The 13,153-nt window shown below is 48.0% G+C and overlaps 1 protein-coding gene across 1 annotated transcript in view; it reads left to right on the forward strand.

The window, feature by feature from the left end:
- The window catches only part of RASGRF2 (Ras protein specific guanine nucleotide releasing factor 2), a 1,901,930-nt gene that overhangs the window by 1,753,249 nt on the left and 135,528 nt on the right, over positions 1–13,153 (forward strand). Inside the window, exon 25 of the mRNA XM_069224559.1 lies at positions 6,374–6,491. Coding sequence (XP_069080660.1) covers positions 6,374–6,491 — 118 coding nt within the window. The remainder of the gene's footprint in view (positions 1–6,373; positions 6,492–13,153) is intronic.

Below are 13,153 nucleotides of genomic sequence, written 5' to 3' on the forward strand. Positions count from 1 at the left end.
CACACTATACTTGCCTAGGTGGGGGACCGACTTTCACATTCCACTTTATTAGTATTTGGTTTGTGCTCCCCCAGGCCCTTTTCAAACTAGTGTGATTTTCACTGATTGCATTGTTTTCTAACTGTTTTTATGCCTATTTCTGCATACTAGTGTATATAATTTGTGTATTACTTACCTACCAAGGGCGTATAGTCTCTATGGTATTTTTGGTATTTGTGTCACCAAAATAAAGTACCTTCATTTTTGTAACACTGAGGATTTTCTTTCATGTGTGTAAGTGCTGTGTGACTACAGTGGTATTGCATGAGTTTTGCATGTCTCCTAGATAAGCCTTGGCTGCTCACCCACAGCTACCTCTAGAGAGCCTGGCTTCTAGACACTGCTTACAGTATACTAATAAGGGATAACTGGACCTGGTATAAGGTGTAAGTATCATAGGTACCCACTACACACCAGGCCAGTCTCCTACAACAAGTTGCACTAATTTGTTATTTTCTTGATTAGGTACTTTGCGGCAGTGATCAGCACACCACACCCCATTGGGTATATCCTACAAGGCACACCCACTCCTGAGAAAGGCACAGCTTGATACTGACTTTTCAATTATGAAATTATATCCAGTCTTCTTCTTTTGGATTATAGTATGTAAGGAATGGACAAGGTGAAAGCCTTTTGAGTTTCCTTCTTGATTGCCAGTGAAAAATGTGACTCCTCCAAGTAGCCACAGTGTCAGCCTGCACAGTAGAAGATATAGGAAAGGTGTGTTGTCTCTTTAAGGAGTTCACAGTTAGGATGAAAAAACATGAAATTTTCTAATACTTGATTGAAGGTGGAGATTTATGTTGCACTAGAAACGCCATGTACCAAACTACCCCTGTCATCAGAATGAGAGAACAACCAGGCTAAGGAATCCACAAGTCTAGGTAGAATCCCGCTGCAAGAAGCAAAAGTCAAGGACAAAAATCAGGAACAAGTACGTGATGAATGTGGGAAGCTCGCCACCTTTTTCCACCGCAAGATCCACAACATCTATGACAGCTTCCTCCCAGAAACTTCTGGCACCAGAACCTGTGACCAACCCACCCCCCTAAAACCCACCCAGATCATCCACAGCTGGCCCACGCTCACCATGGGGGAAATAGTCAGCATCATGAACAGCACCCACTCCGGAGCCCCCACAGACCCCTGCCCACACCACATATATATCAGAGCCAGTGCATCCATCTCCCCGAGCTTTGGAACACAATGAATTGCTCCATCAACACTGGCGCCTTACCGGAGGACTGGAAGCATGCCAAAATATGCCCTCTCCTGAAGAAACCTTCGCCGAACCATAAGAACTAAAGAATTTACGGCCCATCTTGCTGCTACCCTACCCCCTAAAAGTACTGGAGAAAGCAATCAACGCACAACTATGGAATTTCATTGAGGCCAACAACTCCCTGGGCAGCTCCCAGTCCGGCTTCCGCAGCAACCACAGCACAGAGACAGCCCTCCTGGAAGCCACCGACGACATCCGATTACTCCTGGACTGCGTCCACACCCCAGCGCTCATACTCCTTGACCTCTCAGCAGCCTTCGACACGGTCTCTACAGCACTCTACGCACAAGACTCCACGACATAGGTATCCGTGGAATGGCCCTGGAATGGATCCACTCATTCCTCTCCTGGAGGACGCAGAGGGTCAGACTCTGGCCTTACACATCCAGACCCACAGGAGTCAACTGTGGAGTCCCCCAAGGAGCCCAACCTGAGTCCCACACTGTTCAACGTATACATGACCACTCTCACAGCCATCATCAGAAGCCACGGTATGAACATCGTGTCATATGCCGATGACACACAACTCATCGTTTCCCTCACCGGAGACCCGGATACGGCCAAAAGGAACTTCTACTCAGGAATGGAAGCCGCCAAACACCTAGATGAGAGAAAGCTGCCTCAAGTTCAACTCCGACAAGACTGAGCTCATCATCTTCGGAAACGCCACCTCAGCTTGGGAGCTGGTGGCCCACATCTCTCATTGCCGCCCCTGCACCGACTGAGCACGCCCGCAACCTAGGCATCACCCTTGACTTTTCCCCATTCATGACCCTCCAGGTAAACTCAGTCGCCTCCTCCTGTGGCACACACTCCACAAACTTTGGAAGATCTTCAGATGGATCCCAGCAGACTGTTGCAGGACCGTCACCCACGCCTTAGTCACAAACAAGCTCGACTATGGCAATGCCGGCACCTCGACTAGAAACATTTAAAAAATGACAACTCATCCAGAATGCCTCTGCCAGACTCATCCTGGACCTCCCACATCGAGAACACATCTCCCAACACTTGAGGACCTTCCACTGACTCCCTGTCAAGAAACAAATCACCTTCAAACTACTCACCCACACATACAAGGCCATACACAACGCAGGACCAGCATACCTGAACCACCTCATCTCCTTCCATACCCCCGCCAGATCCCTCCGCTCTGCCCAGATGGCCCTGGCCACCATCCCTCACATCTGTAAAACAACTGCTGGAGGACGATCCTTCCCCTACATCGCAGCAAAGAGCTGGAACACCCTCACCCTGCACCTCAAACAATGCTGGTTGTTCACCATCTTCAGGAAAAACCTGAAGATGGGGCTCTTCGGAAGAGGCCCCTCCCCCCCCAACGCCTTGAGACCCTCATAGGTGAGTAGCCTCACTTGACAAAAACTGATTGATTGATTTATTGTATATACTATACCAAAATGAGGTATAGTGTGCATAGAGTCCAGGGGTTCCCCACAGCCTTAACAGAGGAAAAAAGTAGATAATGCTAATGCTCTCATTTGTGGTAGTGTGGTCGAGCAGTTAGGCTTATCAGAGGGAAGTCGAAGCATTTGTTGTACACATACAGTTAAGAAATGAGGCACACACTCAATGACTAACTCCAGACCAATGTTTTTATATAGCTAATTATATTTTGTTACTTTATGACTAGAACCAAAAGGTCTTTGTTGCAGGTAAGTACAGTTGTCAGTAGGTATCAAGCATATGAATCAAATGTACTTTGTTTAGGTTTTGCAGATAAAACAGTTTACAAGTAACACTTTTCAATTTTAAAAGTTGACACAGTGCAATTTCTCATAATACCAATGCAGTCCTAGGGGAGAAAAAGTGTTAGCACAGTTAACAGGTAGGTACTCAATTTACAATCCCAATTTTCGGGGGTTAGGATGTCCACAGGTCAAAGTTCAAGGTGACCCCAAAAGTACATCACCAGCAACACGGGGCTGGCCTGGTGCAGAGGTCAAAGTAGGCGCTGGATTTCCAATGGATTCCTATAAAGATTGGGGGCTCTCAGTAGAAAACAGATTGCAGGTAAGTACCCACAGGTTCAGGTCACAGGCCTGGGGGTTTAGGTCAGCACCAGGGGGGTCAGAGGTCAGCACCAAACATACAACCTCAGCGGCAGAGGGACGGCTGGGTGCAAACGCAGTGTAGGGCTCCAATGCTTCTCAATAGGGGAAACCTGGGGGTTACAACGATGCTGCAGGCTGGGTCCAAGGGGTTGGTTCCTGGAAAACCAAAGGCTGGACAAGTAGGAGAGGTGCCCGCTGGATGTTGTGGGACCATTGGTCAGATTTCCCAAGGTCAAGGGGCTGCAGGTGCGAGGGTACCTTTGGACGTCAATAATCTTTGTCGGATCCAGTAGCGGTCAAGGTGGGGTCCTCCAGATTCAGGCTGCAGGCGTTGTATTGGCCAGGAGGGGACAACCCAGGGTGGTCTTGAGGTCGGAATTGTCTGGAGACCTTCTCTGGACCAATGGGCCACCTGGACTCCGGCAGTGGGTGTTAGGTGCAGAGTAGGTAGCGCTTGTGGATCCGGGGCTGCTCTGGAGTCCTTTTGGAAGGTTACTTCTGGACACGGCCACTGTCCTCTGGAGGTCTTGGCTCCCTGGTGGGCAGGCAGTCTTCTGAAGGTTTGCAGAGGTCGCTGGTCTTGCAGGATGCGTCGCCTTTTTGTAGCAGGAGTTTCGAAGCGGCAGACAGGCCAGTAGGGCTGGAGACAAGTCAGTTGTCATCTGTAGTTTTCACAGCTGGGGTCTGCTCTGCAGTCCTTCTTCTTTCTTTTATCTGCGGTCTCCAGGAATCTGGTGAGCAAGGTTCAGAGAGCAAGGTGCCCCTAAATACTGGATTTAGGGGTGTTACGGGGGCAGAGGGCAGTAGCCAATGGCTACTGTCCCTGAGGGTTGCTACACCCTTCCTGTGCCCACTCCCTTTGGGGAGTGGACACATTCCTATTCCTGTTGGTCCCTCTCCTCCAAAAAAAGCTGGAGGATTCTTCAAGGAGGGTGTCACTTCAGCTCTGGACACCGTAGGGGTGGTCCTAGCTGCAGTGGTCACTCCTCCTTTCCCATCGGACCTGCTGCCAAAAGTGGGGCTTGGTCCAGAGGGCAGGCATCTCCGCTAGCTGGCATGCCCTGGGGCACTGTAACAGGAGGTCTGAGCCTTTGAGGCTCACTGCCAAGTTTTGCAGTTCCTGCCCGGGGGAGGTGTGAAGCAACTCCACCCAGAGCAGGCTTTGTTCCTTACCCGAGACGGCACAAAGGCTCTTCCCCCCTGGGGTCAGATCATTGTCTGTTAGTGGCAGGTTGGCACAGACCGATCAGCCCTACACTAGAGGGTTGGGTAAAATATACAAGGCATCTCTCAGATGCCCTCTGTGGACATGTTATAATAAATCCAACACTGGCATCATTGTGTGTTTATTGTGCTGTAAAGGTTTGATACCAAACTTCCCAGTATTCAGTGAAGCCATCATGGAGCTGTGGAGTTCAAAATGACAAACTCCCAGCCCATGTACTTAACATGGTCACAATGCACGTACAATGTTTAAGAATGGACTTCGAAACTGTATCAGCATATTGCTCATGCAGCTATTTCCTCATCTGTGGTTTGGTGCACCCTGCCTCAGGGCTGTAAGGCCTGCTAGAGGGGTGACTTACCTATGCCACAGGCCGTGGTTTGTAGGCATGGCACCCTGAGAGGGATGCCATGTCGACTTTAACTTTTTCTCCTCACCAACACACACAATCTGCAATGGCAGGGTGCATGTGTTTGGTGAGGGGTCCTTCAGGGTGGCACAATACATACTGCAGCCCTTTGGGTCTCTCACTGGCCACAGAGCCCTTGGTGCCACTGGTACCTTTTACAAGGGACATAGCTGTGTGCCAGCGGTGTGCCAATTGTGGAAACAATGGTACAGTTTAGGGAAAGAACACTGGTGCTGGGGCCTGGTTAGCAGGATCCCAGCATACACTCAGTCAAGTTAACATCAATACCAGGTAAAAAGTGGGGATGTAACCATGCCAAAAGGCTTACTTTCCTACAATGAACATTGACAAACAATGAAAGGAATATATTTTAAAGCATCTTCCTCTTGTGACTACTTCCTTTTTGTATGATTCAGTCAGAAACTGACATCAGAGGAAAGACTCATGCTTCATTTCAGAATAGAAACCTTCAGTAGAGTTTTTCTGGATAATCCAGGGTCTTGGCAAGAGTATTTCATAGACATGACATTGAATCTTAACTTAATAAGAATACAAGTGGGAGTTGTTTTCTTGCTCTTTTTATTTTTTAAGTGGAGGGGCAGTAGTGTCCTGTATAGGAGCTGTGTTATTGCAGAGGTAAGGCCAGATCTGGATTTGCATCTTGGGAGACAGCAATGAAAAAGACCATGTCCTTGAAAACTTTCCAGAAGACGTTTTTGAGGTCGATAGTGGTTCTTAGGGTCTTTCTGGGAGCAGTATTCAGTGTAGAAAGGATGCAGGGAAGGAGGGTGTTGTAAATTGTCTGCCACAAATGGCATAACAAATTCAGTTTCAAGCCTGTTGCTGTGAGAAGATCACTCCATATATCTGCCTTCTGTGCGGGAACTAGGCTTCATATTGTTTTGTGAACTTTTCAGATTGCTCTAATGGATAATTAGGCCTACAGGATTCCTGACCACAGTGCATGCATCTCAACTGGTTTTCTGAAGGCACATTAGCATCTCTGCGTCTGTCCATGATTCCTACACTTTACTCTGGATAGCATGGTGTTCTTAAGCTGCTCCTAGTGTGTTGGAACTCCTGCGACTCTGGCATCAGCACCCACCCAAGTCTGTAGTTATCCTGTGCTGAATATAAGACTCCCCTTTCTTGTTTCTCTTTCAAATGTAAAGCACACTCAGCAGCTTGGATAAACGTATGCATGTACTTTGTAGTCTTCACAAAATTGTATGTCCTGGGTTTGACTTTTAGTTCAAAGAGTTCAAAGAATAATCTGAAACCTTAACACATGTTGTACCTATTTAAAGGGCAAGTTCTTCAATTGAATGTTTTTTTTCTCACTACAGCTGCAATCCTCCTTGCGTCCCATATCTTGGAATGTATTTAACAGATCTCGCATTTATAGAAGAAGGAACCCCAAATTTTACAGAAGACGGTCTTGTAAATTTTTCGAAAATGAGAATGGTAACGTTCTTTCTGTTTGTACGTGATCATTTGCTAATATGATGTGTTAATCAACAGGTTTTCAAATAGATACTTTCCTTGTCCAACCCCCAAGATGCTGGTGCTTTAAAATTAAATATGAGTTTTTATAGTAACTTCTGGGGCATACCTTTAAAAGAGAAAGTGGGGCAGTCTGGTGTGCTCTAGTTTTCCATCGTCTGCAATCTAGGCACCTACTTAGAAACATCAACTTGGTTGAAAAATCTGCACATCTAAATGTTACATGAAACTGCTCCTTACATGAGGATTAAAATTAAAAGTATATATTAATATTGAACGGATTCTGGTTGCAGAGCTCCTTCTCACCAACATATTCAGCATTTGAGATACTTGTGTAACAGAAATCTGTGTAGGATATGATCAGTGGAAATTACAAATGTGATACCAATTAATGGACTTAGAGGCCCAGTGTATTTGTGTTTATAAGCAACCCCTTTCATCTGCCTACATGGTAGACATATTACTGGCTGTGGTTGGTACACTGTATATAAAGGTGACCACCACAAGGCTTGAGGTTTGTTCACAAGGTGGTTGTCCTTACCACGGAGACATGTGAGGAGAAAAATCTGAAATGGGAAATCCATAATCGTGGGAGGTCCGCCACCATTTGTGGATACTGAAATAGTACCCCTACAGTGTGGGTACATTGCCAGAATACACTTTTAAATTTTTCTTGAGATTCTCAGAGTTTGAATTTTTTTCCAGCACATTGGATCTTTTTAATGGCTGTCTCATGAAATTTATGTTGACCGTTTTCAAGAACCTGAGTTATGGTAATACCCATTGTATTTTGGTGAAGTTGTTTTTTAAATTGTAGGTTTGAAAATGCCACTTTTAGAAAGTGGGCATTTTCTTGCTTAACCATTGAGTGCTTCTACCTGCGGAATACACATATGGTCAGGATGACGGTTGGGCTGTTTGTGTATTCACTGTAGACAGTTACACAAAGCAGCTGAGGTGTGCCCTGCATATCCTGATGGCCCATCACCAGGCTGATGTGTCTTCCTGAGCTAGACTGGTGGAAGGAGCGGACACTTGCACCTGAGTAGGGCTGTGCTTGTCCTCACACAAAGCAGGCTTCTACCCTTAGGAGTGTGTCTGGGACCTGGGCAAGGAAAGGCATGGTCTTGTGCACTACAAAGACCTCTCCTTGAAGTATGCCTACTTCAAAGACACAAATGGGTATAAGTACTGGACCTCTGACACTACATAGTAGGAACACGTCTGGTGTGAGGACATTCTACCAGGAAGAAGAGCTGGATACTGTAGGAAGGACTGCCACTCCACCTTTTGCTTTGTTGTGCTGGCCTGCTGCTTGCTGCTTCTGTTCTGGTAATAAAAGGACTGGACTTTTCTTTCTACATCCTGCTTTCAAAGACTTTCTACATTCTGCTTTCAAAGGTTCTCCAAGGGCTTGGACTAAGCTCTCCTGCTGTTAAGAAGTCTCATGGACATCAAAGACTTCATCTTCCAGCACCTGGGCTCTCTTGCTGAGAGTCCTGACTTACCAAGTGGTGCCAAATCGAGTCCCTGGGCCCTTGGGAGTGAGTTCTGGTGTAACCAAGAATAAACAATCACATCGACTCCAGAGCAACTTCAGAACCGGCCCTGCGGTCCAACTCTGCGTCTCTTCCTACACCAGCACCAGAGCCATGGTTCCTGCTGAATGCAAAGACCGCAACTGACGCTGCAGGCCCAACCCCACCACAGCGCCTCCAAAGTCCCTCCGCAGTGTGAGTCCTGATGTCATCAATGTCTGTGACACCCGACACTGACTCCACCGCAGGGCCTTGGGCCCAGCGGTGTGATCGCGAAGTCCACGCCTCGCATCTTGACCTGCTGGATTCATCTACCCCGCCGGGTTATAAGGAACCGCGCCTTGCCACCGATGCCGCATCACCTCTCCTGCCACCGTAAGGAATCGACACCCACATCCCTTGCCTAGCCTCACCTCCCCGTAGCAGTAAGGAACCGGTGCCCCACCAGCTCCAGCGACGCCTCACCTCCCTGACTCCATGCAACATCTTTGTTTCATCATTTTCAAAGGTACGGTACGTGGGTTCTGTGTGACTCCATGACTGACCTGCACTTCCTCACGCGTTGCGTCAAACTGTTGGGAACAACTCCATCAAAACGCTGTGATAGTCCCAGTTGGAACTATTGTGTTTCTAAGCACTTTACTAAGATTTAATCTTTGAAAATGTGTATCTTTACTTGTATATGTTGAATTTTTGTTGTTTTTGGCTTGTTTTCCTCAGATGAATATTGGCTATTTTTCCAAAAACTGGTGTGGAGGATGGCAATGATGTTGTGTAGCAGGATGAACAAAGTCTGTGCCCGGGATACCTGGAGGATTCAGCATCGCCTGTGGGGCCAGCCTGAATGGTGCTCCCTCCAGGGAAAAGCAGCAGTATTTCCTCTCCAGGTCTGTACCCTGAGGAGCTGAAGTATAGGTGGAGAGCCAGGAAACTTGAGTTGGAGCTGGTAAAGATCAGGTTAAAGCGAGAGAGAAAAAGCTTTGGAGGAAATGAGAATGTCCCTTCAAGATAAGAAAGCTCTTTTATCTCAGGAGCTCAAGTCTGATGGAGCTGGAAGCCAGGAAGGTTGAGTTCAGCTCAGATGGTGGCAGCGAAAGTACCATGTCTAGTACTGAAGAAAAGGTCCACATACCCTGAGGCTTGGTTTCTAAGGATGGGGGTGAAATATGCCAGTGGGCTCAGGTATATGAGGGAGCTTCAGAGGTGTGCAGGAGCCCTGAGGAAGATTGAGGAATTGGCACAGTAATTGGCACAGAAAGTCATATTCCTGGAGGTGGGAGGGACACTACAGGCTCTAGAAGGGAGTGACAGGGGGAGGGGTACCCCCATTGAGGGAACCCTGGTATGGGAATATGTGTCACCCCAGAGGAGGGTAGGTTGAGTTTCAAGGACAGTCAGACACTGTCTAAACAAATGGAGGATGATGTGTGGTACTTTTTTCAAGGCACTGGATGGTTGGGTGACGGGTATTATGGTGAACAGACACGAGAAACTGTACAATTTGAGTGCTGGAGAGCATATGTTCAGTCCCGGTTTTCCAGAGCTATGCAAACACCTGGTGGAGTGTGAGTTCTCTGACTCCAGGGAACGTGCACTGGAGACAGGAGTCGGGAGACCTGCGCCAGGCAGACTTTCATACAGCACAAGAGGAATGTGTTTCCCTTGGGGGGGATGATTGTGCTCCCTGGGAAGTCTTGGGTTGCCAGGCACCTGCTCAGCCTAAGGGTACAGACCCTGGGTTGGGGGACCAGTTGCAGGTTAGCACCCCTGAACTGGGGGAGAATTGTGGAGGACGACTGCCACAGCTGCCCTGACAGTTTTGGAATCTGGGATACCACTCCCAAAAGGAGGGTACAGAGCCCTGGGAAGGAGGACAGGGTAAGGAAGGTCTTACCCCTGGCTCCTGTCCAGCCTAAGGGTACATACCCTGGGATGGAGAATCAGTCTCAGGATACCACCCCTGAACTAGTGTGAGGGAGAGTGGACAAAGGGTGCCAATCACCCAGGGCTATGCCCCCCACTCTTGAGAAACCACAGAGGTTAGAGGGCCCTGGAAGGGCTGAGGCCTGGCTCTCATCATTGACAACTGTAGTTACCACTGTGGGTTGACATCCTTGAGGACAGAGTTGCCCTTGGGTTGGGGAGAGGAGTCATACCCTGAGGGTAGAATGGACCACACCCCTACGTTGGTCATGGTGGTACTGTTTGCCTACTGGGAAACATCTGCAAGCAAACTAAGATTAGGTGCTGCACAGATGGGGTCCACAGGAGGATTCCCTGGGTAAGCTTAGTGGGCCCTGAGATTAAGGACAGGGTTATCTAACTGGGTTTGCGGGCCAGGATCCATGTTCTATCGCCCTAAGCAGGGAAGTCAATCAAGGTATTGATTGGTCTACCCTGGCTTTAGGCTGGAAGGGAGTTGTGTTGGACCTGATGCTTTTTGAAGGGTTATCCCCAAATGTTTTGCCTTCTTCCTCCTATTTTCTCTATCTTTTTAGGACTCTGGGCCCTTTACCACTGCTACCCAGTGCTAAAGTGCATATGCTCGCTGATTAAATTGTATTGGTGATTGGTTTATCCATGATTGGCATATTTGATTAACTAATAAGTCCCTAGTACAATGTACTGTGTGTGCCCAGGGCCTATGAATTAAATGTTACTAATGATCCTGCAGCACTGATTGTGCCACCCACATGAGTAGCCCAGTAAACATGTCTCAGGACTGCCATTGCAGTACCTGTAGGTGCTGTTTTAAACTGCCGTTTCGACCTGGCAAGTGCTCCCACTTGCCAGGCCCAAACATTCCCTTTTACTACATGTAAGTAATCCTCTAAAGGAGGCCGAGGCAGCCCCAGGGGCAGAGTGCATTGTATTAAAAAGTTAGGACATGTACTGGTGTGTTTTACATGTCCTGATAGTGAAATCCAGATAAATTAGTCTTTCACTATTGCAAGGACTGTCTCTCCTATAGTGTAACATGGGGATTGCCTTGAAATATATTTTAAGTGTAATTTCCCATTGGGAACAGATAGAGATTTGGAGTTTGGGGTCTCTGAACTCACAATTTAAAAATACATATTTTTGTAAAGTTATTTTTTAAATTGTAAGCTTCAAAATGCCACTTTTAGTAAGTGGGGATTTTCTTGCTTAACCATTCAGTGCCTCTGCCTGTCTGCAGAATACCAGTCTGGGTCACGATGACAGTTGAGCTGTTTGTTTATTCACTCTAGAGTGTCACAAAGCAAGCTGATGTATGCCCTTCAATCCTGATGGCCCATCACCAGGCTGATGGGTCTTCCTGAGCTAGAGTGGTGAGAGGAGCAGACACTTGCATTTGAGTAGGGATGTGCCTGTCTTCAACCCCTTGGAGTGTGTCTGGGACCAGGTGTAGGAAAGTACCCTCTTTTTGTCATGGTTACCCCCATTTTCTGCCTGATGTCAGAGTGCTTATCTGTGTTCACTGGGATCCTGCTAACTAGGACGCCAGTGATTATGCTCTCTCTCCTCTAAATTTTGTTGTTGCATACTGGTAACCCAGTATTTCACCCGAAATTGGCATACTGCTGCCCCCTTATAAGTCCCTAGTATATGGTACTTAGGTACCCAGGGCATTGAGGTTCCAGGAGATTCCTATGAGCTGCCGCATATCTTTTGCCACCTATAGGGAGCCCATGCAAAGGCTTCTACAGGACTGCCATTGCAGCCTGTGTGAAAAAGTGCTTGCACCCTTTTACTGCCATTTACACTGCACCAGGTCACTTATAAGTCACTCCTATAGCAGGCCTTCCAGCCCTGATGGCAGGGTGCAGAGTACCTGTGTGTGAGGGCACACCTGCACGACTTCCAGGACCATTTTCCAGGACTTTGTGAGTGCGGGGATGCCATTTTACACGTGTACTGGACATAGGTCACTACCTATGTCCAGCTACATAATGGTAACTCTGAACACAGGCATGTTTGGTATCAAACATGTTGGAGTCATACCCCAATGCTTTTGCAAGCGTTGGCTGTATGATTCCATGCACTTTGGGGGCTCCTTAGAGGAGCCCAGTATTGCATTCCAGCCTTCTGTGGTTTTCCAAGCAGCTCCAGTTGCTGCCACCTCTTAGAAAGGTGTCTGCCCTCCTGTTGCTTGAGCAGTTCATGCCCAGGAAGGCAGAACAAAGGATTTCCTTTGGGAGAGGGGTATTACACCCTCTCCCTTTGGAAATAGGTGTTACAGGCTTGGGAGGCTACCACTGGAAATGCTTGCCTCCTTGCATAATCCAGTCTACATCGGTTCAGGGACCCCCAGTCCCTGCTCTGGTGCGAAATTGGACAAAGGAAAGGGGAGTGACCACTCCCCTGTCCATCACCACCCCAGAGCTCCTCCAGAGGATCCCTGGGTTTTGCCATCTTGGATTCCAAGTTGGCAGGGAACTCTGGGAGCATCTGAGTGGCCAGTGCCAGCAGGTGACGTCAGAGCCCTCCCCTGATAGGTGCTTACCTGTTTAGCTGACCAATCCTCCTTTAAGGGCTATGTAGGGTCTCTCTCTTGGGTGGTTCTTCAGATTTGGATTGCAAGACTCCAGCAGGAATCCACTGCATCCTTTAGTTCACCTTTTCACCGAATAAACTGCATCTGGACCCTCCAGGATCTCTACAAACTGCAACAAAGAAGCAAAGATGACTTCTGCAACATTGTATCTTCAACTCCCGCCAGCAACTGCAACTGTTTCCCGGTCGTGCATCCTCTGAGGACAGCCTGTCTTCAGCCTGCACCAGAATAACGAAGGAATCTCCCTTGGAGTGAAGGAGTCACTCCCGTGCTTCAGCAGGCACCTCTCTGCAACGACGACCGGCTGCGTGGGTCCCCTCTCCTGACGAGTTGTGTGGATCCTGCATCACTTCTAGTGCACAGAAGTGGTTCAGACGGTCCTGATGTCCTACTGTCCAACTTTGGTGGCGGTAAGAGCTTGTCTTATAGTGCTGTTTTTGCACCTTCTTTGTCCCCGTGCTGTGGGACTCCTGTGCACACTGCCTGGTCTTCTGAAGGCTCTCTGAGTTGCTAAGAGCCTCCTCTGACTCCCCCTCCTGGGTAAAGTC

Source organism: Pleurodeles waltl, chromosome 1_1, assembly GCF_031143425.1.
Source record: "Pleurodeles waltl isolate 20211129_DDA chromosome 1_1, aPleWal1.hap1.20221129, whole genome shotgun sequence".
NCBI lineage: Eukaryota > Metazoa > Chordata > Amphibia > Caudata > Salamandridae > Pleurodeles > Pleurodeles waltl.